This window comes from Mytilus galloprovincialis, chromosome 4 (assembly GCF_965363235.1).
Source record: "Mytilus galloprovincialis chromosome 4, xbMytGall1.hap1.1, whole genome shotgun sequence".
Classification (NCBI taxonomy): Eukaryota; Metazoa; Mollusca; class Bivalvia; order Mytilida; family Mytilidae; genus Mytilus; species Mytilus galloprovincialis.
The window spans coordinates 50,405,428-50,433,323 of NC_134841.1; the positions used below are offsets into that span (position 1 = coordinate 50,405,428).

Genomic DNA, 27,896 nt, shown 5'->3' on the forward strand with positions numbered 1-27,896 from the left:
CATTGTTGTTTTTTTTTTTAAATTTACACTTATCACCTTTGGAGACCACATCAACCAGAGCCTGTCAAATAACATTGTTAACCAAGAACAACAGGTTTACACTAGCTGACTTACCCCCAAAATATAAATGTCTCATTTATGATATGTCTGACCTGTTGCAGAGATGTTATACACTATTTAAATATCAGGGGTGGAAGACCTGCCTGCTTCATATCTTTTAATCCATTGTATATTCTTTTATAATACTATTGTACTGTATGGGACCCATTTACAAATAAAAATAAAAAGATCATTACAAAAAGTACAGAGACTGTCAGCACGTTTTGTAAGCAACAGACATCACAACATGGTTAATTGTCCAACTCTAGCTAGATTTATAATGTTCCACAAAATACTAAATGAAAATATTGTCATTCTCATTCTGTCACAAAATGTATTGCTTCATATTTCTTCACAGTCAACATAAAAAAGACAATGTGGTATGTTGCTAATGAGACAACTCTCAACAAGAGACCAAAATGACACAGAAATTAACAACTGTACGGCCTTTAACAATGAGCAAAGCCAATACCGCATAGTCGGCTGTAATACGCCCCGAAATGACAATGTAACCACAATTTAAAAGAAAAAACTAACAAACCTTATTTTAATATTTTAATATATAAAAAAAATGCAAGATCTAACAAAGCCTCATACAGACAAATATAATGCAATGAAGACTGCTACAAATTTATTTATTTTGTCAAACCATTTACAGTAGAAAGCATGGAGTGTGTAGGTAAAGGTAGAATCTTTGGTCATCTTGCTTGTTAGCTGAACTGGGAAGTCATTAGTTTAGGTATACTACTCTCCTTTCGTAGTCTAGTCCTACCGACAGATAGATTGGTCATCTACTCTACTCTTAAGGAGGATAGTTTACCTAACATAATAATGACTTCACGGTTCAGCTAACAAGCAGGCTAACCAAGGATATTTCCTTTACAAACACACTCAATGAATTCTGCTGTAAGACTCCAGCATATTAGCAACAACAGAAACCTTCAAGGTAGCACTTACTTAATTTGTGCTCCTTGATACTGAATTCATAAAAAGATAACAATTACATCAATCAATAAGTTCATGATTTAAATCTATATTTTGGATAATATCTACCATTAATTTGTGCTCCTTGATACTGAATTCATAAAAAGATAACAATTACATCAATCAATAAGTTCATGATTTAAATCTATATTTTGGATAATATCTACCATTAATTTGTGCTCCTTGATACTGAATTCATAAAAAGATAACAATTACATCAATCAATAAGTTCATGATTTAAATCTATATTTTGGATAATATCTACCAAATTTGAAAATACTATACAAAGTATGCACTGGGAGGTAAACATCAATCAGTGTGTTGATGTTTTTCTGAACCTAAAGAAGAAAAAGCACTACTGTAGGTTGATTATACATATGCTGAAGAATGGCATCCATTTTGATATGCAGGACATATGAATAGTGTCTGAATGGGGACCTAACAGCTAATAGTGCTCTTTTCAATTTGAAAGGCTGAAGGCTTCAAATGACTTGTTGCAAGGCACCAGTATCAGACATGCACTCATTTTGCAGTTGATTTTGAACTCGCCACTCTATCTCGATCAATATAAAAAAAGAAGATGTGGTATGATTGCCAATGAGACAACTCTCCACAAGAGACCAAAATAACACAGAAATTAACTATAGGTCACCTTTAACAATGAGGAAATCCTTTACTGCATAGTCAGCTATAAAAGACCCCGAAATGACAATGTAAAACAATTCAAACAGAAAAAAACTAAGGGCCGCCTAATTTAAGAATAAAAAATGAATGAAAACAAATATGTAACACATAAACAATCGACAACCACTGAATTACAGGCTCCTGACTTGTGACAGGCACATACATACAGAATGTGGCGGGGTTAAACATTATAGGGGGATCCCAATACTCCACCTAACCTGAGACAGTGGTGTAACAGTACAACATAAGAACAAACTATCAAAATCAGTTGAAAAAGACTTGACTCATCAGATGGACAAAGATATTCATTATATTTCAGAACAATAAAATTGAGAATGGAAATGGGGAATGTGCCAAAGAGACAACAACCCGACCATAGAAAAAAACAACAGCAGAAGGTCACCAACAAGTCTTCAATGTAGCGAGAAATTCCCGCACCCAGAGGCGTCCTTCAGCTGGCCCCTAAACAAATATATACTAGTTCAGTGATAATGAACGCCATACTAATTTCCAAATTGTACACAAGAAACTAAAATTAAAATAATACAAGACTAACAAAGGCCAGAGGCTCCCGACTTAGGATAGGCGCAAAAATGCGGCGGGGTTAAACATGTTTGTGAGATCTCAACCCTCCCCCTATACCTCTAGCCAATGTAGAAAAGTAAACGTATTAGATTTATTAAGTACTTGTCCTGAATAAGAATTACATGTTTGCCACTAATCTAATACAGTTAAAGAACAGCAATCAATCTCTCCTGTTGTCCATGTCATGTGATAAATGACATCATTTCTCTATGTTAATGTCCCACCTACGATAGTAGAGGGGCATTTTGTTTTCTGATCTGTGCGTCCGTTCGTCCGTCTGTCCTGCTTCGGAAGTAAAGTTTTTGGTCAAGGTAGTTTTTGATGAAGTTGAAGTTCAATCAACTTGAAACTTAGTACACATGTGCCCTATGATAGGATCTTTCTAATTTTAATGCCAAATTAGAGATTTTACCCCAATATCACGGTCCACTAAACATAGAAAATGATCGTGCAAATTTAATGTTAAAGTTTTTGATGAAGTGAAAGTCCAATCAACTTGAAACTTAGTATATATATGTTCTATGATGTGATATTTCTTAATTTAAATGCTAATTTAGAGTTTTAACTCCAATTTCACGGTCCACTAAACACAGAAAATGATAGTGCGAGTGAGGCATCCGTGTACTGTGGACACATTCTTGTTTAACCAAATAAGACAGAAGATACTGATTGTGAGTATGAGAGGTTTCTGGATATTTAGGCATCACTGGCTTTCAAATTAATATGATAAAAGAGATGTGGTATGATTGCCTATAAAACGGTTATCCATGAAGTTTAAAGGGGACAGCTTCGAGATATATAAAAATCCAATATATTATTTTTTTGTTCAATCATTAATGAAATGCAAAAAGTGAAATTATAATTCGCTTTAAGCAGCCAGTGTGGTTTATTTTTGTACGACCGCAAAAAAAATTTGGGATTGTATAATGGTAAGATGTTGTCATCGTCGTCCGAAGACACATTTGGTGTCCGGACAATATCCGAATATCAAGGTCAAGTCCTTTGGAGTATGATGACCCTACTGGTGGGTTATGCACAACATATATAAAAAGTTCTTTGTCAAATCCAAAGATTCTTTTTTCTAATTTCACCCACTGAAAATCTGGGATAGATGATTTTAAATCATTTTAGAATTTTCACATGTTGCTTTAGTGAAGGCTTGCGTAGTATTGCAAGTCCTCCAAAAATGCCTTTTGTTATATTTAGTTACAGGTCTACAAATTAGATGACAATGGAACGACCCTATATTAGTTATGATTAGCATCATAGCCCAAGTGGGTTTCAGCGAGGAACACTAGATCTAGATTTTCTATACTAGTATATATATGTTTCAAAAAAAGGAGGTATTGAATCTTGTTGTTATGTCTTTTTTTTTTTTTTTTTAGACCACCCACGTTCCAGAAGCCCATTTTAATGGAAGAAAAATCATCGCAAGTCATTTTATAAAAAAAAAAAGTGTCTCTAATTCTATCTTATAAATTTTTGAAAAGTATATGATTGAACAACTTGTTTTAATGATTTTAGATATTAATAAAAGAAATTGAATATATGAGATACTGGCTATCCTAACTCAATATGATCATAATCTTTATACTACAAAATTTTAGGGTTTTAGCTGCATGTTATTGTGATATGAGAGTAATAATACTGTAGATATTTTCACAACTGATAGAACAATGTTTCATCAAAAACACATATTTATAAAATACAAGTTATATATTGAAAGCGAGACAACTCCAAAATATTTTCAAAAGTCGAACACACCTAAGTGCGATCGATAATTTTACATTGGAATGTGATCTTTTGTTATAACAACAACCAATCAAATTGAAGTAACTGTCTAGACAAACAAAACTATGTTCTCATTTTGAGACAACCCAAGTCCTAATATTAACAAAATATTTTATGAAAAACAAATATGAAAGCAACAACAATCGCTAAACTACGTATACTTGCTCATACAGAATGTGGCAAGTTTAAATCACGATTTGTATAATCTTACCAAGGATTTGTATATCTATCTTTACAAATCCTTGTTCTTATGTACAAATCCTTGGTCTGACTATACAAATCTTTGGTTTAACATATTTGTGGGAGCTCTAACCTGTAGAAAAAAATATTACTAGTACTAGCAGTCACTGAAAGCAAGTTAAAACCCAATTACAATCATCTTCCGCCGTAGCCGAGGGGGCAGTTTTATCCTTGTCGTACGTCCCGAAGTTGGTTTCTGTTTTCTAACTTTGTCATAAGAAACGAGTGACTGGTGAAAAATAATGTCAATCCAGTTCTTGAACCAATGCATGCATATATCATAAACTTAAGTCCTCTGTGCACGATTCTATCATTTTTTACGCATCCATAATCGTCAAAAAATATTTCATTCCGTCAATAATTACATTAGATGTATGTTTCATGATTGTGACAAGGGAACGTCACCATTTAAAAATGGATAATTAATAATATGAAACAAAAAATTATCTCTTTTCTCAGAAATTTTGGAAAAAAGCTTCCCGTTAAAGTTAATTATAGACATCAATATCAATCAGTATAGGGGTAGCTATGATACACTGTAGATATAAAGTCAATAAAATAAAGGGTGAATAATTAAAGTAACAGTAGTATACCGCTGTGAAATGTTAAACAGTTTCAGAAAAACAGCAATAACCGTGAACAAATATCCTACTGAATTACTAGCGCGTGTCTGCATGCATGGTTGGAAGAGGCATTATTTAAGCAGAGACTTTATTCAAGCTTTCCATGTCGCGTTATATAGAAGAAATATAACCCTGAATAAGTATTAAAACATTAGAAATTGCAAATAGTATCAACAGGCCATATTAACAAGAAAGTACGATTTGAGAGTACTCGCAGTACTCGCAGCTATTAAATAAAAGCCAAAAACAATTTATAATAAAAAATCATGCATCAGAGACTAAAATCAACTAAAACATATCCCAGAGATTTAGTATTTTAACGTCATGGACAGTCAAAGAATACATGACTTGTGCAATGCCAAAAATAAATGTATCGCCAGACAGAAGAATAGTTAGGAGTTAACCTCTTTACAGAACAAAAATAACGTGGGTGTGTCTTTATTCATCCCGTTTGAAAAGAATACACATTTAGTTATGTTCTAGACTCGTCGCGCGATTTTGACAACCATCCATTGTACAGCTTTCGTTCTCTCCTTGCAACTTCAATATTGTATATGTAATTTTGGGATGTTTCGATTTTTTCCTTCTCGGTTTGTGCTAGAGTAACAGATTCACGTAACCTTTTACAAGTACTACAGTCACATCAGAATGTATAGACGCGAATCACGGTAGGTATAGTGTCCGGCTAGGATCGTGGTTTTTCGAGTGATTTGGCCCATTTTTTTCGAGTGTAGTTCAGGCTTTTTCGACTGTGATAAAACATGCGATAAGTTCAATTAATGGGTATTTCGTAATTATAACAGTTTTTAACATTACTACCCATCTTATATTGAATACTATATATGTTTTGATCACCAAAGAAGCTCAATTTCATTGTATTTAATAAACAAAAATCAGTGTTTGTTATTGTCCGGGTTTTTTCGAGAGCAACTGTGAAATCGTCCGGGTTTTTATACAAATGGTCCGGTTTTTTTACAGAAAATTTGAAGGTATTCTAGACTTTAGAAAATGACTTTTTTCTAGTTTATAACTGTAATTAAGTGAAGGACAATATCATATATTCCCAATAAGTCATCAAAAACATATCAAAATTAATCTTTTTTCAATTTATTGCGAATCTTCTGTTTGGAGAGCGTTATACAACTACTTTCCAGTGTTCATTTAGAAATAACTTGATCCTTAACAAATCGGTGTCTAGAACATTATGCAGGGAACTCATTCATTTTAACTTCATTTCATGCTACTTTCGATTTTACAGTTAATAATATTTCTTGTGGTGAACTCCGGAGATTAATAAGGGAAACTTATTAATAAAAAAAACACACACACTTAATCCACCCCATTTTTATTGCCATTGAACACAAAATTTGAATATAAATTCAGATAAAATCAACAATGAAATGAATAGCTCATTAGCCTAAATAGGATCCTTTAACAATGATAGACCTATACAAAATGTGTATATTATATGCTATCACCAGCTAGATTGTCCAGTGCTTCGAACGACACCATGCATGAACAACATTGTTATGTCTTGATTAATATTCATATTTTCCACTTTTTAGACACTTTTCTTTTATTGAAAGGAAGTTATCATGGTGTTTAGCTGCTGTTTGACCAATTATTATATTTGCATAATGAGACTGCTCCTCACAGTTGTAGCATTTAGTCATTTTCGGTTTCCATTTCTTAAACAATAAAATAAATTATACAAGATATAAAACAAATAGATTATGAAATATCTAAGATGTATACTCTTTTAAGAACAAACTTATGTCTCATCTTATACAATATATGTATGAACGTCTTAATTCGAATTGTCTATGCTTATGTTCCGGACTATATGAGTACTAGTATTAGGACCGTATGGTCAGGACCATATGAGTATACTCATATGGTCATACTGTACGCGTATGGTCGGACATATGATAGTTATAGGAAGATGTGGTATGAGTGCCAATGATACAACTCTCCATCCAAATAACAATTTATAAAAGTTAACAATTATAGGTCAATGTACGGCCTTCACCACGGGGCCTTGGCTAACACCAAAACAACAAGCTATAAAGGGCCCCAAAATAACTAGTTCAAACTATTCAAACGGGAAAACTAACGGTTTATTTAGGGGTGGGGTGGGGTAGAAAAAAAAGAACAATTTTAAACGAAAGATATATTTATGTTACTTGACGAAAAAAGTAATAACGTGGCGAAAAATATATTGTTTTGGCGAAAGAGGTGGCGAAAAAAATAATTGCCCAAGGGGAAACCCAATTTGGGACCATATAGGTATACATTAGAAACGATTCAATAATACAATAAACTAATCTATAACAATGACGGTTACATGAAATGGATTAATTTTATAGTTCAAAGGCTACCCCAAACAGCACAAGTTACAAGTTGAAACCCATTGTCTTTCTATTACTCGTCTTAATCTGGGTGTATCTGTTTTCTGTCCGTCTCTAGTATCAATTATTTGACTCTTTATCATATCATTTTTTTTTGTCAGTTAGTAAAACAGTTGAACTCTTGTTTAACAGTTCATTAAGACATTTTTGGAAGTAATCTTCCAAGTCGACATTTTGCTGTTCAGTAATAGTTATCCCATGAAGTCCAAATACTTATATGGTCCGGAACACTCACATTAGATTGTTGACATCACGGATATATACTGTGCATGCAATTTATAAGATGTGAGAAAAGAATATATACAAATGAACGATACTTGTTTCATAATAAAATGCAAGTGTTGATACACCATGTGCCTTGAAAGTACTTAATTTGAGCCTTTATTTTATAGTTTTTAAACGTAAACACATAACATTTTTAGCTATAAGAAATATGTATAATCACTCGATAAAAAATGACACACTCGAAAAAGCCCGGACATGAAAAACTGAATTTAGTCTCAAAATATCGTTTTCAATGCAATAACCATAGTTTTTGTAAAGAGTCTGTACAGAATGATACTATCTTTCTATCTCAAGTACTAACATTATCATGTATAACCTTGTATATCAAACTGAAGCTTCTATATCACGTCTTGTTAGAAAAAAGTCTGTTTGTTTACATTTTTGATCATATTCACTCGAAAAAAAGTGGTCACACTAAAAAAAGCCCGATCAAATCACTCGAAAAAACACGATCATAGCCGGACACTATACCTACCGTGCGAATCGTATGTGCGTACAGCAAAACGACCAGACATTTTTGAATGTTGTTAAGTGGACACTTCTTGTTCCATCTGACTGACATGCTGATATACATGTGTCAAAAACAGACTGTTTTGATTCACAAGATGGTTACAACATTTGAGGTTCAGAGTCATGTCTGTTAAGTGGGGCTGCTTGTGGAACAGGTGAGCATATTTTTTCAAATATTGTACTATATTTAAAATTTCCTCAAATGAAAATGCATTTTTCGGTCGTCTGTTACAATTTCCATGTTTTCGTGGAGCCATACCATTAGTGTTCATGAGTTTGAGCAAAGACTTTAAAACGGACTCGCCAATATCACGCGTATGAAGAAATACATCACGACAAACCTCTCTGTCGTCAAAGGTATAATCATATCTAGTTCGCTTTCGCTCTCCGTATGTTCAACGGGATTTATCGACTCCTTTTGATTCCAATTTACCCATTCACGCATTGCTAGATTATGATTTATCATTTCATCCTGTTCAAATTGGTTGGTTCATTTGGCAAGACAACCACAATCTCCAGTTATTTTGGCTATGTTCAAACCTTCATTGTTTATACATATATTATCTCCATTTTGATGTTGAACGAAAGCTGCAGCTGCTTGAATTATGAACTGATATTTGTAAGTGGTCATTTTATATACTTCATTGTAACAGTTAAAGATGCACAGCAAACCTTGTGTTTTTAAAAAATACTCGAAGAATGTCATCATGTGCGTGAACAAATCGATTGATTCTTTTATGTACAGAGGTAAATGGATTATTTATCATCCAATAACGAATTTTGCGGATTAAATATACCTCAATTTCCATTATTGTAAAGTACAATACACGTAGTTCCTTTCCTTCAGAGCATTGTTAAAAAGACGAAAACATTCCGACAGCTCTTCTTCTCTGTCGTATTGGATTTCTTTAAGCAAACGCTTTCGTGAAATTAGCTATGCAAAAAATTGTTTAGGCACCACCATAAAACTTAAATTTTACCCTGAAACCATTGAAAACATGGATAGGTTTATCAAACTTGGTTACCATAAAAAGTTGACAAAAAACTAGTCCATGCTTTTTAAAGTCTGTCGCTCATATTCTTTCATAAAAAGACAAAAGACTAGAAGAAATGAGTACTTAAATCCTCTTTTTCTAGAATTACAAAATGTACCTTTAAAAAAATAGTTTGATAAAATTTGTCGTACACTATGATAGAATTTAAGTTATTTTGCTTTTTTGTCAGATTTTAGAGCATGCGTGCAATACCTTTTGAGCTGCTTTAAGTTACGTTGTCCTCTGGTATAAGTTGAGGGTTATATACACCACATTTAAAAACACCACTGACAGTTTATTGGAATCTAAGAATACATTGTACTAAAATCCAAGCAAAACTTCTCCTGTGGTAAGGTAGAAAGAGTTACAAATTGTGTGTATTAACTGATGCTGGATTATCCACATTAAATATCTACATAAAACAGGGAAACCACTAACAAAACTTTTTCATCTCACCATGGGAATTACATTCAATTATCTGTTATCAAATATTGGAACTGAAAATGGTGTTTTTAAATCCTTTGTAATAAGTTTTTGTTGTGGCAAGAAGATGAAAATGGATTAAGTTATCTGTTTTGATTACAGATTTTTTTCTAATTAGATAATTGGGTCTTGTTTGATGCTCTGACCATTGCATGTTATCAAGAGTTTATTGAAATTCAGATTAAGAACATTTCAGAAGTGCATGAGGCTTTTTACCCTGAATTTTTCTGTGTCGTTTGAGTTGAAAGAAATGGCATTTCTAGTCACCTAAGCACATACCTGTTAGTCAAAGATGCATTAAGGTTGCTGCCTTTTTCGGTTTCATAGCTTGCATGGCTGTTGTTCTTCTTCACGTCATAGAACTTTGTCTATAAATGCAGTTATGTTTTAGGAGGATGGCCCCCTCAGTATCCCCCTACAGTGGCAGCAGCACCGACCCAACCACCTGCCCCTGTTCAGAGTTCCGTTGGTAGGTTCCACTTTGTACCAAATTTATTGTGAAAGTCATGTTTATGGATAAAGAGAATTGACATTTCCTAGCGAATGATGGCCGTCTTCAAAATCAGTTCATCTGTGATTTCTGTAATTCTTCAAAGTTATTTTCTGTCATACTGAACATTTTTTTATCAGAGTTTTAGTAAATATGTGCTGCGTGAGTTTTGTGTAATTACAAGGGGTTTCTCGTTAATGGTAGGATGTCATCTACTTAAATATAAGTCAACATGTGTAACAAAGAGCTATAATTTTTTATACATATGTGATAGTAATATTCAATCCATACATATATAGGGGGAGGGAATTATTCATGTCTCGCATTTTCACGTTTATATTTGAATAAGGGACTCTTATATTAAAGTTAGACAGGACAATTCTGTGAAACTGATTTGATTATTTTTCGATTTCTGGTGTTTTCTGGAAAACTTGAAAATCCATTGAACTGTTTCTTTTTTTTAGTTCTAACGGAAAGCAAAGCATTGAATTATTCATATCATTTTTAGATTTGATTCATTTCCTTGAGAGAAAAGTAATATTATAAAAATTGCGATCGTTATCTTTTAAGAGTTAACTTTGTACTTGGCATATAAAATACAATGTAGCTAAAAAGATTGTTGAATTTATAGGTGCAAGAACCTTTATATTTTAAAGATGTTTGAAAACAAATTTTCTGTTCAAGTTGTTGAGTGTTTTCTTTTCTTTAATACTAGTACTAGATGGTTATAAAGTTTTAAGTCTGCCTTGCCAGACGTCATAATTTTGGACTAGTGCCCCTCTAAACTGGACCCTACGTATCTCAACTAGAGAAGTATACACATATAAAAAAGGAGACTTTGATGCAATAAAAACCACTTAAAAACATGACGAAGGAATTCTTAGAACTGGCCGCGTTAACAACCAACCAGTAGAAATAATTTGGACAAAATTCAAAACAAAACTTATAAATGGAGAAGCATATACATAGAAAGACAATCAGAGGTAACAAGACCAAAAAAACCATGGATAGATAATAAAGTTAAAGCCGGATTAAGAAGGAGAAACAAATTATTTAAACGAATGAAGAAAACGAAACAAGCATCTGATATAAGGAAGTGCAAAGAGAGCACAAAATGGTACAAAAGAAACAGCGTAACTCCTACTGGAACTACATAAATAACATCATAGAGGTGAGAGATGAACACCAGGGCCAACCCAGCAAACAGAAGCGATTTTGGAGTTATATTAAATCACTGAAAAGGACAACACAGGGATCGCCCCTCTAAAAGACAATGGACGATTATTTAATACCGCAATAGACAAAGCTAACATGATCTTGAACAGACAATACCAATCAGTCTTTACTAAGGAAAATAGCGACGACGTACCAAAGCCAACAGGTCAACAATATCCACAAATCCCAGAGATTACAGTCACAACAGAAGGCGTTAGATAGCTATTGAACAGATGCAACCCAAGTAAAGCATGCGGCCCTGATAAAATACCAGCTAGAATCTTAAGGGAATGTGCTGACGACCTAGCAACCCTTTTATGCATAGTATTTAATGCCAGTGTTCGATCCGGTACAGTGCCAGAAGAAGTTGGAAACAAGCAAACGTAACAGCAATATTTGAGAAAGGAACAGATATGATGCTGGCAACTATAGACCCGTATCACTCACCTGTCTATGTTGTAAATTCCTGGAACACAACATTGTCAGTAACACCTTGAAACATCTAGACAATCACAAAATACTTACCAACTGTCAGCATGGTTTTAGAGCAAGACGAAGCTGTGAAACCCAACTCATCACGCTTTGTCATCAGCTTGCATCAGCTCTAGACAGAGGAGAGCAGATTGATATGGTTATCTTTGACTTTTCTAAGGCCTTTGATCGTGTCCCACATAAACGGCTGCTAAACAAACTACAGCATTATGGAGTTACAGGACAAACACACAAGTGGATTCAATCGTTCCTAGCCAAACGTACTCAACAAGTCATCGTTGAGGGAGAATCTTCAGAGAAAGTTCCTGTGGTCAGCGTAGTCCCCCAAGGGACTGTACTTTGACCGTTACTATTCCTCCTATTCATCAACGACTTACCCGACAACATAACATCCAACACACGACTATTTGCAGACGATTGTAATGTATACAGAACGATAACATCTACTGCTGATACTAATGTACTACAAGAAGATCTTTACAAACTTGCAGAATGGAAAAAAAACTTGCAGAATGGGAAAAAACCTGGGGCATGGACTTTCGTCCACAGAAGTGTAGTGCACAATCTACCACTAGATCACGTTCACCAATAATACACTCATACACGCTTAAGGGACAAGTGCTAGAAAGATCAAAAAGTACCAAATACCGCTTGGAGTCGACATTGAATCAGACCTGTCCTGGAAACAACCCATCAATAGAGTAACTAAAAAAGCGAACAGCATGCTAGGATTCCTAAAACGCAACATAAGAACACCCAACAGCGAAACCAGGACAAATGCATATGTTGCAATGGTCAGATCCAACTTAGACTACTGCGCAACAGTATGGAATCCATACCAAAAAGAGCAAGTAAAAAAGGTTGAAATGGTCCAGCGTCGAGCAGCCCGTTATGCCACCAACAGCTATAGGAACACCAGTTGTATGGGCAGCATGTTAGACAAACTAGACTGGGAATCATTGGAAAACAGAAGAGATAAATTACAGCTTACATTACTCTACAAAGTGGTTAAGGATCTTGTGGACATACCATGCGACACGTACTTAACACCAATGTCATCGAGAACAAGATCATCACATACCAAGAAGTTCCGGCAATACTCAACCAAGACTAACGGCTACAAATACAGTTTTTTTCCAAGAACAGTGACAGTTTGGAACTCACTACCAGCAACTATAGCTGAGGCTCCCTCCTTGGTATCTTTCAAGAGGGAGCTTTCAACACTTTCTATCTAATCTGTGCAGTCCCCCATTTGCCAAGTAAGTCAAATGATGGATTGAAACTGTGCCGACGTGGATTATTTCCCCTGGTACCGCCACGGAAGCCGGATTGGTTCAGGCCAGATGAACTACGCGAAAAGCAAATGGGAACACCTGTCAACGTATATTTGTTCCACCTAACAGAAGTTCCAACGGAAACTTTGTTATAAACCTTGTCATAATATCTATTCCTGTTGGAACAAATATTCTATACCATTTATTCCGTTAGGAACAATTACTGTAATATTTACTCCTGTGGAAATAATATTCCAGAATATATTTTCCTTTTGGAACTTATATTATGAAGGAACTTCTATTCCGTGACACACCCCCCTTTTTATACATTGCTTTATTATCATTTTTTTTTATACTTTATACTCCCTTGTATATTCTTTGGTTATCTTACAAAATTACTCCTTTTTTGCGCCCACCGGAAGCGTTGAGTATTGGTCAAGTTTGACAGATCAACGTAGAATGTAGATGTAGCTGTAGATCTTTACACAGACCGGTGCGAAGCTATAGATGGAATGGCGGACCTAAAAATTATATATTCATTAACGGTATTTAATCCTTCTCACGATTTTTTAAAAAGTGGGGCGATTTGCCAGATGGTCTTGCTTCCCAGGTGAGCGACACAAGATCACGAGAACCTCTAGTTCATAAATGGGGCGAGTTGGTGTAGGGCGATTTGCCAATGGGACGAGAGGTCTTTCTTCTCTCCCTTCTACTGTTTACGTTTCAGTGTGTGTTTTCCGGTTGATTTTACAGGTTACCAGAAGAAATGCATCATGAATAATTGGCAATGGATATCTTTCATTGTTCTATTTTTCTAATTGTTTTGATATTAGAATTATTATCTTCATATACAGATGGAAATTATGGTTAGTAATTTTAATTTTTTTTACAATTTACATTTACTACCAGCATCAAACACGATCGATGATAAATTATCCAGATTTTAATTAAATATACACCCATCCCAATTGATTGATTAAACAGTTACCAGTTTGATTTATATTTCATATTAGTATAAACAAGGATTTATATAGTATTCATCCGATAGGGACTCCAGGTTCATTCTTTCACAGCATAAAGTCCAGTGCAAGTGCCCCAATGTAGAAATGTTCAGGTATATCTATTTTTAATTTATTACACATTTACATTATTAAAATATGGGATGTTTAACAAGTGTGTACAGATCAGCTTTCCTAATTTGCGTAAACTAAAAAAATTATAAGCATTCAATGATAAGGGACAAAAAAAAAATATGAATTGAATACATCTTATGGCAATGTGTCCACCATTTCTGGACATCACAAACGTTCCCGTAAAATTTTGACATCATAATAGAAAATATCTGAGGCCACAATGGAAAAGTGATTGTTGTATGATGTCAAAAGTTCAAGCAGGACAGATTCTCTGGTCAAGCGGGACAGATTTCCAAATAGGGATAAGGTACAAATGTATATATATTACATTGAGACATTTGTTGGAATGTTTTTTTAATACATGTACATGTATACTTGTATGTATTTAAAAGTGCCCAGAGATCAAAGAATTTGTGAAATCTGTAAAAGTTGCGAAATTGAAAATGAACAGCACATGCTGCTACGCTGCAGAGGTTACTCCAGTATTAGAGAGACTTCTCTATTAAAAATGTTCAAAATTACAGGAAAAAATATAACCACATTGTGCGATAAAAATAAAATAAATCTTATACTTAGTAATACATCTTATACGGCACTAAAATTATCTTCCTCTTTCGTAACAAATTGTTTAAATGCAAGAAGTATTCTATTGCAATAGATTTTCATAATACCTTTAATCTGTTAATTGTTTATTCACATATATATATATAATTGTGTGTATTTTACTACCATGCCAAAGGGGGGCCCCCTGACTGACCTAAGGGGTGTGTGCTGCAGTCATGCGACAGTGATTCCCTATATAATCAACCAAATTTTTCCCACGAAAAGGGGGGGACTCCCCCCCCCCCCCCTGGATCTGCCTATGGAAATATCAATAAAAATTGATACAAACTTATAACTTTACTTCTATTCAACAGAATGTATTGATTCTTGTTATTTTAGCTGTCTTTAGAGTATAACAAACAACTCAAAAGATGTTTTCATATCTTTTATCAAGCTACAATCTAAATTTCATAATTCATTAGTTGACCATTTATTGAACTTTTCAACATGTCAAGGTAAAGAATCTCAAATTTAATCAAAATAACTTACAAGGTATAAACGTAGATGCTGAACAAATATAATATACAGATATAAACATTACATTTTCTGTTGAAATTAGTTTGAGGTTAAAACTTAGTTTGACTGGACTATTTTCAAATTAGTCCATATTAAGGTTAGAAGGGTTCAAAATTATAAATTTTTGGTGTTTTTTAAATGGTGAATCTGACCATTTTGTTAGATTTTGAATACATTTATTTTGTGTCAGAAACCTATATAAAATATTATGTCATAACTTGATCACAATCCAAATTCAGACAGTATCAAGCTTGAATATTGTGTCCAAATTTGCCCCAACTGTTCAGGGTTTGACTTCTGCGGTCCTATCAGGCTGTGCTCAGCCAAGCATTTAATCTATATCTAGACTAATGTTCTAAATGCTAACAAGGTCTGTGCCCGAACAGACTTATAAAATTACTCCAGTGTGTAGGGCTCAATAGAACAGGCTCATAATTTTACTCCAGTGTACATTTAGAGTGCTTTCTTTTAGGTTTTATGATCATGTTGATTTATAACAGAAGTGTGTTTAACTTTTTACATTTATGATTATATGGTTTTATAATGACTAAGTTCTGATGAATATGTTTTAATTTTGCTTACAAAAACTGTGTTTTAAAGTTATTATTAAATGTCTTTAATTAGTATATCTAATTTTTTTTACCTGTATTAATGAAGCAAATGAAATATACTATTCTGGCGCAAATAAAATATATGGATTGTGGCGCAAATGAAAATAATTTTAGCGAAAAATTAAAGCAAAGCACTGCTACAAGTCTACAGTTAACTTATAATAGTTTATGTGGTTTTAATGAACGCAATTAATTTTCCTTGCTGTTTTTTATCATTAAATAATGATAAGTACATATTACATTGATATTAACATGAAGACATTCATGACAAACTTATCATATAAACTGTCCATTGACCATGTGTTGGATTTTTATTGATATTCTATTTTGGTATTTTTATCTACCGCTTTGAATGACCTATGTATTTATAGGAAAATTCATGACCCTTTAGGTGAATAAAATATTAGAAACTCATGTTTTGAATAGAGACCTACATTAAAAAAGTTATTACTGATAGGTTGATTAATTGTTATATATATTGAAGTCAATGTTAATCATTTTAATTGAACATTTAATCTTCTTTGTTTACACATGACTGTGACATGTACATTCATCCATGAATGATTGAATGAATTTTATCCTCAGATCTTAGTACCTATATATTTACAGAGAAATTACCTAAGTATTAGATACACCGTGAGGGTGATACAGTTAGCCTAAATGGGCGTCTAGATCTCTAATTTACACCAAGATATTATTGTCAATGCAGAATAATTGCTGTTGTTCATGAGGTTGTTCAAGCGCACACTAAAAGTTGTCATGATATCAGTTGATTTTTAAAGTCTATTCAACAGCTAATCTCAAAGCTTTTTGGAATATAAAATTTTACCATACGCTTTTCAATCTGAAACAAAATTTAGCCTTCAAGCTAATTGCTGCAATTGTGTGAACACATAAAGGGGTCACTCAATTAAGTGGTTTAGTCAGAGGTTAAAAAATTTAGAAGGCAACTTGATAATTCATGTATCACTATCAGATATGAAAACTTCATCACATAAAATTTAAAGTTAATTAAAAGGAATGCTTGCTTGTTTTTGCAACAAAGGAAATAAGCTGATATCAATTTCACATTGACAATAATATTTTTTTTCACCAAAAAAAATTAACAATGATAGATATGAGTATCTTTCTAGAGCACTTGCGTTCACCCCTAGTCTGTGGTGGAGTTGAGTATCTTTCTAGAGCACTTGATTCACCCCTAGTCTGTGGTGGAGTTGAGTATCTTTCTAGAGCACTTGAGTTCCCCTTAGTCTGTGGTGGAGTTGAGTATCTTTCTAGAGCACTTGAGTTCACCCCTAGTCTGTGGTGGAGTTTGATTTGCTGAGTTTTTAGTTGTCTGTGTTGTCTTTAGTACACTTACATGTATTTATCTTTTAGGTGTTTTTTTCAATTTTTCTTTCACTTATGATTTTTTAAAGACTTTTTTGGTATTACATATATTACCATTTTTTTTTTTAAATAACTGAAAAATAAACCATATAAAATACTACATGTACATCATGTACATGTATCATGACTATGTTAGTAATGTCTTATTTTCTAATTTAATTTTTGTCAGTTATCCAGATTTTTGTAATAATTTTAGAATTTTTCAGGTAAACCATTTATTCATTCATCTGAGAAATTCAACAATAACAGACAAAGAGTATATGAATTTGTACAACCAGTATTATATCAAAATGGACAGAGAAGGGAGACAACTCTTGATCAGGTACATTTGTGTTTTCTTGTTTTAAACATGTAACCTGACAGCAAAGGTGTAGTTACAAATATGGACAACATCAGGGTTTGCGTTCAATATCGTAGCGGCTACATAGTGCTACATAGATTTATCATTTATGACTATTGAACGTGTAGCTAGCCTAGTTTCTACATAGATATTGATAGCAGCTACATGTATGTAGCCCCTACATAGCTGCTACGATATTGAACGCAACCCAGTTATATTTTGTCATCCACATCATTGTCCATGTCCCACTTTATGTTAGATCTAAGATCAGGATCAACAACAACAAATAGTTGGACACACTTCCACAAAACGTAGACAGATTCTTCTACAAGACATCATGTTTTGCGCCTACTTGTTACAATATAGGAATGAAATACATGTAATAAGGGATATATTTAATACTAAGAAAAACATTACAACAATGATATAAAGTAAAAGTGTACTTTTGTTTATTTTTTATTGCTGTTTGATGCTGTGTTGCTGTCATATTGACCTTTACCTAGTACCTTTTCTATACGGCCGCAAACATTTTTGGTATGATGTTTGTTGTTGTCATACCGGTAGTCTGAAGACACATTTGGTTTCCAAACAATAACTTTAGTTTTAGTGAATGGATCTCTATGAAATTTAACCAGAAGATTCAATACACCATAAGGAAGCTTAGGATTGATTTAGTTGTTATGGAACCAACATTATAGGAATTAAGGGCAAAAAAAAAGCTGTTTTGTAGTTGCAGGACAATATCTTTGATTTTTTGTGTGTGTCAGAAGCCTATATTATTGAAAAAATTTGATCACAATCCAAATTCAGAAAGTATCAAGCTTGAATATTGTGTCCAAATTTGTCCCAACTTGTCTGTCCTTTATTTGTAATGAGTCACATGTATAGTGATGAATATTATCTTATATTGTACTATTGAACCTTTGAAAAAAGGGCAATGTTTTTCAGTACATTGAATGTTCAATAATCTTAACCCTTGACAATAGAGCAAAAAGGTGTTTCCCAGCAGGAAGTTATAAGAGTCATGTGGTCAAGCAGCTGTTTCATTGCATTTTAACCTTTTTAAACGATTGAAATACAACTATTACTTTTAAACAAAACAAATTGTATCATAGTTTATGTATTTTCTTAAATAAGGCTACCCTTAAAAAAATCCTGGTCTGATAGGTTGGGCATAGATGTAATACCCATATTACATCTATGGTTTGGGTAAGTGGGGATTTTAAAATTTTGTTTGGCTAACAACACATACGATACATGTTTTAGACAAGAAAACAATGCTAGAGCAGGGCAAAATCTTTAAAAAACTAATTAAAATGATTGCTGTCATTAAATATTTTGTATATTCTGCTATATTATATTACTACATGTAGGTGGGTAGGTAGACAAAATAAAAAAATTTAAATTTTATTTTTGCCTGATGAATTAACACTACTTGGTTTTATCATTTTTGACAACTCAACCCACAAACATGTTGCAGAATTTCATTGTTATATGGATCACAATATTGTCATAAGGATATAACATTAATGAATATTAAATAAATTAAAATTTCCTTGCATTTTTTTTTTAAATAAATTAAAATTTCCTTGCATTTTTTTTCTAACTGAGGATAAAAGTAGCTCATTTAATAATACATGGTCACTCTGAGCAATTATCAACCCTTTAAATGGTATTTTCTGTTGAGGGTGCAGCATATTTGTCACAGAAGCAAGACAAAGTGATTCTTCATTTTTCCACATTTTACTTATAAGATGAATTAAATTTACTTTTAGTCCAAAATTACATTTTTTATACATCAATAATGTGACATAATAAGTGTCACAGCATGCAAAAGGAAGTTACTTTTAAGTCATGCAAGAAAAAGACTTAAGTATAAATGATATATACTATCAGCCAGGAAATAACTAAAATATATTTAAGAAACTTGGCAAAAAATTGTTAATTCCACTTACTTTAATTGAAAAGATATACATGTATGTTTTGCATAAAAAAAACACTGTTGACACCTGTACGTAGTTTTAAAAATAATATGCAAATATTAAAATTAAAATGGAAATCTAATGTGTATATGCTAATTAATTCAACTGCAGAACAAATAGGCAGTAACTTCACTGAGAAGAAACAAAATTCCAATTTTTATTTTAAGATGCTTGTTTTTCTTGTAGGAACTTATTTTCAAAGATTCTATTCATTCCACATGTTCCATGGATGACGGTTTAATAATGTATGAAAATACAATAAATGGAATCAGTAACATCCTTTTACTAATTGATTGCCAAAAAGTTGTGATATATTCATATATTCAGAAGGATACCTCCGGGGGCGGGAGTTTCTCGCTACATTGAAGACCCAGTGGTGGCCTTCGTCTGTTGTCTGCTCTATGGTCAGGTTGTTGATGCTTTGACACATTCCCCTTTTTCATTCTCAATTTTATTGTGCTGTCAAATGAATAGCAGTACATTCTGATCGCTTGGCAATCTTAAATTTTTTATTATACATTGATCTTAACATGGCAGTCTTTAATTCTTGAAGTGACCATGCTTCCAGGACACTTATACTAATATCTTCTAAATATCACAACTATTAAAAAAGGATTGTAAACTATTGTTGTAACCATCACTGAATATATTTTCGTATGAACATACATTTACCAATTTATAGAAATTCATTTTGCTGTTTTATTTTAATCAAAATGTACATTTAGTGAATACAGTTATACCTATATATTATGTCATTGTTTGGATTCAACATTATTTTATTTAGTCTTAACATGGTTTTATCATGTTTATATATCTAAAATTTGTTTTTCAGAATAAGCATATAGAGAAAGCAACAGTTATATTCAATGCCTTCAAAAAGCGTTTTGTGATAGATATTCATTTAAATAGGTAAGGATTATAGAGATTTTTAGTGTCTGAGTTATTTAGTGATAAATTGTAGGTAAATGGATATGTACTAGTTTAATAACATGTATTTATTTGTCCAATCCATATTTACACTGAAGTCACGAGTACAAAGCCTATACAAGTACACATTTTCAGGTGTTAAATGTATTTTTGGATGTTCATATCTCCTGAAATTTAGGGACGACATCAAAAGATCGATGTAGGATAAAAAACTTAAATCAAATAGTTTGGGGGTGGGGGGGTCAACATTGCTGCAAGTTTTGTTAATCTAAAATCGATTTTACATATATCCCTATTGGTCAATCAATTTTTCCCAAATTAAGTTAAGATGGGGGGTGTGGGGGTCAGTGAAAAAACTATGTGAATTAAGTTTTTTATCCTTCATTGAACTTTTGATGTCGTCCCTTAATGCAACAATAGAAATAATATTGCTTTTAAAATAAAGTGTGTTATGCACTAGGTAACCGTATACCCCTATTTTTTTTTTAAAGTATACAATTTCAAATTGGTTAGGTGTAAAAATGATTATATATCACTTATTATATTTTTCATATATACATATAACTTGCATGTTTTGTTTGTTTTAGGTTTTTATTCACAAAGTCTTATATTGAAAAAACCTTTAATGAAAGAAATGAGCCTGTGATAAGAAAACCAACGAATCAAGTAAGTCATATATATAATCATAACTATTCGCTTTGATCTATCAAGTAGGTCATATAATTATAACTAATCCATGAGATCTAGTGATCTGATTGACCCTTGTTCATTAATCAGCTCCAAAATACCATATGCATTTTTTATGCCCCATTTATGGGCATTATGTTTTCTGGTCTGATTGTCCGATCGTCCGTCCTGCTTCCGGTTAAAGTTTTTGGTCGAGGTAGTTTTTGATGAGTTGAAGTCCAATCAATTTGAAACTTAGTAAACATGTTTCCCATGATATGCTCTTTCTAATTTTAATGCCAGATTAGAGATTTTATTCCATTTTCACGGTGCACTTGGGACACATTCTTATTATGGTTATTGTCCTTTGACTCTTAGGACTGTCTTTATTAAACTTAGAATGCTGTACATTTTTTAAAGTTTGACTTTTTGCTGAATAGGAAATGACCTTTTCAATTGGTGCTCTGTCACTACAACACCAGTACATGCATTATATACAACCTTTAGATGAAGGAACTATAAAGGTATTTTATTTTATAGAAATCTTCATTTGAAAAATGGCTGGCAGAGTTAATTCTTTATACAGACTTTCAAATTATCTAGCTGAAATTACAAATCCAAACGATTTTTAATACTGTGCATGAAAAGAGATTCGGAGAACTATTACAAAGTGTCATGGTGATCATGCAGTAATCATCACAATAACAGTGGTACATAGGTTCCTGTTGAATTTTACAGTAAATGACATGTAGTAACATAGATCTTTCCTAAACTTGACAAGGATTGTGTTCCAGAAAATCTTTTATTAATTAATTTAATTAATTTATTATGACAGTATGGAACATATGATTGCAACAGTTCATAATTCTGATTGGGTATATTTAAATTTTTGTTATACCCATTTCTGTCAAAGTTTATTATGGTTGTGAATAAATTTTCAGGTTTTGAAACATTGCTACTACCATGGAACAGTTCGTGGTGTACCACATTCCATAGTGTCTTTGAGTTCCTGTAATGGAATAAGGTAAGCATCCATTGTTCGTGGTGTACCACATTTCATAGAGTCTTTGAGTTCCTGTAATGGAATAAGGTAAAGCATCCATTGTTCATGGAGTACCACATTCCAAAGTGTCTTTGAGTTCCTGTAATGGAATAAGGTAAGAATCCATTTGTAACTGTTTGTATTTGATAGAAATGTTTTTGCTCAATAACTCAATGATTTATTGTAGATATTTTTTTATATGGTAAAAGATATTTTTTTTTAGTTCATTTTTATACGACCGCCAAAATTGAAATTTTTTTGGTCGTATATTGGTATCACGTTGGCGCCGTCGTCGGCAGTGTCGGCGTCCAAAGATATGTGGTTTTCACACTATAACTTAAGTATAAGTAAATAGAAATCTATGAAATTCAAACACAAGGTTTATGACCCTAAAAGGAAGGTTGGGATTGATTTTGGGAGTTTTGGTTCCAACAGTTTAGGATTAAGGGGCCAAAAAGGGCCCAAATAAGCACTTTTCTTGGTTTTCGCACAATAACTTGAGTAAAAATAAACAGAAATCTATGAAATTTTAACATAATGTATAAGACCACAAAAGGAAGGTTGGGATAGATTTTGGGAGTTTTGGTCCCAACAGTTTAGGAATTAGGGCCCAAACAAAGGTTCCAAATAAGCATTTTTCTTGGTTTTTGCACAATAACTTAAGTATAAGTAAATAGAAATTTATGAAATTTTAACACAAGGTTAATGACCACAAAAGGAAGTTGGGATTGATTTTGGGAGTTTAGGGCCCAAAAGGGTCCAAAATTAAACTTTGTTTGATTTCATCAAAAATTGAACTATTGGGGTTCTTTGATATACGGAACCTAACGGTGTATTTAGATTCTTAATTTTTGGTCCTGTTTTCAAATTGGTCTACATTAGTTTGATTTTAACAAAAATTGAATTTTGGGGTTCTTTGATATGCTGAATCTAAACATGTACTTAGATTTTTGATTATGGGCCCAGTTTTCAAGTTGGTCCAAATCGGGGTCCAAAATTAAACTTTGTTTGATTTCAACAAAAATTGAATATATGGGGTTCTTCAATATGCTGAATCTAATCATGTATTTATATTTTTAATATTTGGGCCTGGGTATCAAATTGGTCCACATTGAGGTCTAAAGGGTCTAAAATTGAACATTATTTGATTTCATCAAAAATTGGATTCTTGGGGTTCTATGATATGCTGAATCTAACCATATATTTAGATTTTGGATATTGGACCATAATAGGTAAATGTCCAATTTAAAGTTAAGTTTTTAAGTTTAAGTTCTTAGACCACACTCATTCTGTGTCAGAAACCTATGTTGTGTCAACTATTTAATCACAATCCAAATTCAGAGCTGTATCAAGCTTAAATGTTGTGTCCATACTTGCCCCAACTGTTCAGGGTTCGACCTCTGCGGTCGTATAAAGCTGCGCCCTGCAGAGCATCTGGTTTGTACATAAATTAGGCCGTTAGTTTTATCGTCTGAATGGTTTTACATTGTCATTTAAGGGCCTTTTATAGCTGACTATGCGGTATGGACTTAGCTCATTGTTGAAGGCAATACAGTGACCTATAGTTGTTAATTACTGTGTCATTTAGTCTCTTGTGGAGAGTTGTCTCATTGGCAATTATATCACATCTTTTTATAGTATCTCTTATAGTATCTCTTTAATGTATCCACAACTTATTCAAGTGATTTATATATAAGCTATTGAGTTAAGACTGAGGATGTGTACCCATTTTGATGTTGGAGAGTATACCTCTTGAGGACCTTTCATTGCGATATTTAGTTACTGTACCATTAAAATGCAGCCACAGATAAATTAACATTATATTGTATTCCTGAATATTTCAAAGAATGCACTTATACTTCACAGAAACCTAGGATATTATATCAATGACATTATTCCTGTAATATACAAAACTGTTTAGTAGCAACATTAGATCCCTATAACCTATATTAGATTTTTATGTATCCTTGTCTTAATGAATTTTTTTCAACAATATTTTGTTTATTAGTTATTTTGTATTTTTATTATTGCTGAATTATCATTGTGGAATAATATATATTTTTTTATTATAGAGGACATATAACAGATAATGAACAGAGTTACTATATAGAGCCAGCAGCAGAAGGAAGGTATCATAAGTTCTATATAGAACCAGATACCAGACCCTCTGTATTTCATTCTGAAGGTTTGTAACCTAATTTGCATATACATACATGTATATATTTGCATGCTGTGCTGGTTAATTTAACTTGTCAGAAATGAAACATCATCTCGGAAAAATATATATGATCCCATGGTACTGGTGTTTTTTCATGGACAATATCAATATTTATGGAAAAAAGACAACTGATTAATCAAATATGGTATACATGTATCAACTTCACTCATTTAAAGACACACTTTATTTTAATAGTGCTAGGTTTAAATTAAAGTTAGTCTTTGTTCAATATATATCGTATTCTAACTACCAAAAAAACAGAAGTCTATCAGAAGTGTGCAGATCTAAATTAAGTTAGCCTCAACCAAATGTTATAACGCTTATACACAATGCTTTTTATCACACAATAAGAGTTCTTGCTAAGGATTTTAGTAGGGGAGTCCAAGGACTTGTCATTTTTAGCCATGATGAGTCAAACAGCAAGAAGAAAATATTTTATTGCGATATAATGTAATATTTTAGTCTCCATTTCCTAACAGAGCAATGAAATGACATTAAATGCAGATCACTTTTAAACTTTTGCTATAAAATGATGATTTTGTGTTTAACTGTATTCAGTTTATACAAAATATTTCAATCTTAATGCATCTGTGGACTCACTAGTTTTTAAAATGGTGAGTCCAGACAGATTTTGATGAGTCCAGGACTCATGGAATCGCCTTAGTGAGAACCCTGCACAATACAGATCAAATTTGAATATTAGAGGTGTCACTTTTACTGTTCTTGAGTTTTCTCCCATTACAAGTGGAAAAAATGCTGAATTTTTTGTTTCCATTCTTTAACTAAACTTTGCCTCAACCAAATGTTACGAAACTTATATACTATACTCATTTACCACAAAACTTAGATCATTTACAAATTTAGGTAGTGTCACTTTTACTGGTCTTCAGTTATGTCCCTTTATAACTTTATATTATATGCAAGTTAGGGCAACATTCCCTATATATTATAGCAGTTATTTATTTATTACTAGATTTATAGATATCTCATCCTAAGGTTATTTGGGGGTAATTTTCGTATTACTTTTACAGTCTACTATAAAATCACCACTTATATTTTTTATTTTGTAGATTTCAAATCCAAACATTCCATGTACCTTAATAATGCAACAATTAATTCCTTACACAGAAAGGAATTCTTACAAAGGGTATGTATATATTCCAAGGAGTTGTATTAGATGATTTGTTTAAATCAGAACTTGACAATATAGTGAAACCTGTTTAAACCGAACCTCTTTGGGACTCTAGATTTTGTTCGGTTTTGGCTGATGTTCGGTTTTATCAGGTTAACCACGCATACAATTTGATATGACAGGGCTGAAGAATATGTTTGGTTTATACAGGTTTTCGGTTTACGCAGGATTTGGTTTAGCCAGGTTTCACTATATTTAGTATTTTTGTATACTTTGTTGACTTGACTTCATATGAAAAATTAAGAAATTATTTTAACATTGAGATTGTTACCTAACAGTTAAATGATTATGTTATAAAGTGGATCCTTTATTTGCAGCAAATTGTCTGAGATGAAATATGACCTAGTTTTAAAATTGAATTGTCATAGCCTAATTTGCAGTCATACTTGAATATCTTTAACTGACACTAATTAAGGCAGATAAAAAATTGAATTTGATGGAGGAAAAAGATCAGGATTTTGAAATTAACAATACTTTGAGAAGTATAACTTTCATTATGCTGTTATTAAAATATTTATATTTCTTATTATTAAATATTTCAGTCAAAACGTAGTATACGAGCACCAGCCGATAGCAATAGAAATTCTAAATATGTAGAAATGTACATCGTTAATGATAATTCTGTTGTGAGTATAGTTATATAAAGACGTATGAGTGGGGGATGTCCTTTTTATTGGACGATTATATGCATTTGAATGGGGACATTTGGTTGGAACAGTCACAAACAGTGTGAAACCAGTTTTTATATAAACAGAATTTCTAAAATATAGGAGTATAGCATTATGTTTGTATTTACGTCCACGAAAGAAAGCTTATATTTCATTTAAAGTTCATATATCTAGAGAAAGTTGAAATATTTAGGCAATTTCTCTGTAAAGAAGATTATTTTCTGTGTAGAAATAGATAGTGCATGAGTGTTTTTATGCCCCACCTACGATAGTAGAGGGGCATTATGTTTTCTGGTCTGTGGCTCCGTCAAAATGAAAAAGTGGGAGTTTCAGGTTAAAGTTTTTGGTCAAGGTAGTTTTTGATGAAGCTGAAGTCCAATCAACTTGAAAATTAGTAGACTTGTTGCTTATGATATGATCTTTCTAATTTTAAAGCCAAATTAGACTTTTGACCCCAATTTCATGGTCCACTGAACATAGAAAATGAAAGTGGGAGTTTCAGGTTAAAGTTTTTGGTCAAGGTAGTTTTTGATGAAGCTGAAGTCCAATCAACTTGAAAATTAGTAGACTTGTTGCTTATGATATGATCTTTCTAATTTTAAAGCCAAATTAGACTTGACCCCAATTTCACGGTCCACTGAACATAGAAAATGAAAGTGGGAGTTTCAGGTTAAAGTTTTTGGTCAAGGTAGTTTTTGGTGAAGCTGAAGTCCAATCAACTTGAAACTTAGTAAACTTGTTGCTTATGATATAATCTTTTTAATTTTAAAGCCAAATTAGACTTTTGACCCCAATTTCACGGTCCACTAAACATAGAAAATGAAAGTGGGAGTTTCAGGTTAAAGTTTTTGGTCAAGGTAGTTTTTGATAAAATTGAAGTCCAATCAACTTGAAAGTTAGTACATATGTTCCCTATAGTATAATCTTTCTAATTTTAATACCAAATTAGATTATTACCCAATTTCACGGTCCATGGAACATGGAAAAGGATAGTGCGAGTGGGGCATCCGTGTACTTTTGACACATTCTTGTTTGTAATAGTGATTGTATTATACATTCCAGTATAGACAGCATAGGGGTGACAAACAAAAAATATTCCAGAGATCTCAGGAAATAGCCAATTATGTTAGTAAGGTGAGTATCTACTGAAACATAATGAAAATTCCATGTTTAAAATGACGACCATCAGATCTAGCTGAAGTTTCTACCTCTGGTTTCATCAGTGATATACTGTGAATTCATTTATTTTCGTGGGTACCAATTTTCACTGAAAATGGAAAAATGACATGTTCGTTAATGTTTGATTCCCTGGTTTTGCTGAAGTTAGCATACCAGGTTATAGAACATTTATTATTTGGTTTTCATTTGATTTCCTGGTTCACTTGTACTCATGAAATTCACGAAAATTGGTA

At 32.7% G+C, this 27,896-nt stretch overlaps 1 protein-coding gene across 2 annotated transcripts in view; it reads left to right on the forward strand.

Moving 5' to 3' along the window:
- Positions 1-13,918: 13,918 nt before the first annotated feature.
- Positions 13,919-27,896, forward strand: part of LOC143072366 (zinc metalloproteinase-disintegrin-like BmMP) — a 40,270-nt gene continuing 26,292 nt past the window's right edge. The window contains exons 1-9 of one of the 2 annotated variants that reach the window (XM_076247255.1): positions 13,919-14,063; positions 17,656-17,771; positions 20,604-20,680; positions 21,286-21,364; positions 22,306-22,388; positions 24,479-24,591; positions 25,695-25,771; positions 26,359-26,442; positions 27,547-27,618. In XM_076247255.1, the coding sequence (XP_076103370.1) occupies positions 13,985-14,063; positions 17,656-17,771; positions 20,604-20,680; positions 21,286-21,364; positions 22,306-22,388; positions 24,479-24,591; positions 25,695-25,771; positions 26,359-26,442; positions 27,547-27,618 (780 nt within the window). In that variant the 5' untranslated portion in view covers positions 13,919-13,984. Of the gene's footprint in view, positions 14,064-17,655; positions 17,772-20,603; positions 20,681-21,285; positions 21,365-22,305; positions 22,389-22,417; positions 22,522-24,478; positions 24,592-25,694; positions 25,772-26,358; positions 26,443-27,546; positions 27,619-27,896 lie in introns of those variants that run through there. The other variant, XM_076247256.1, reaches the window with a different exon arrangement.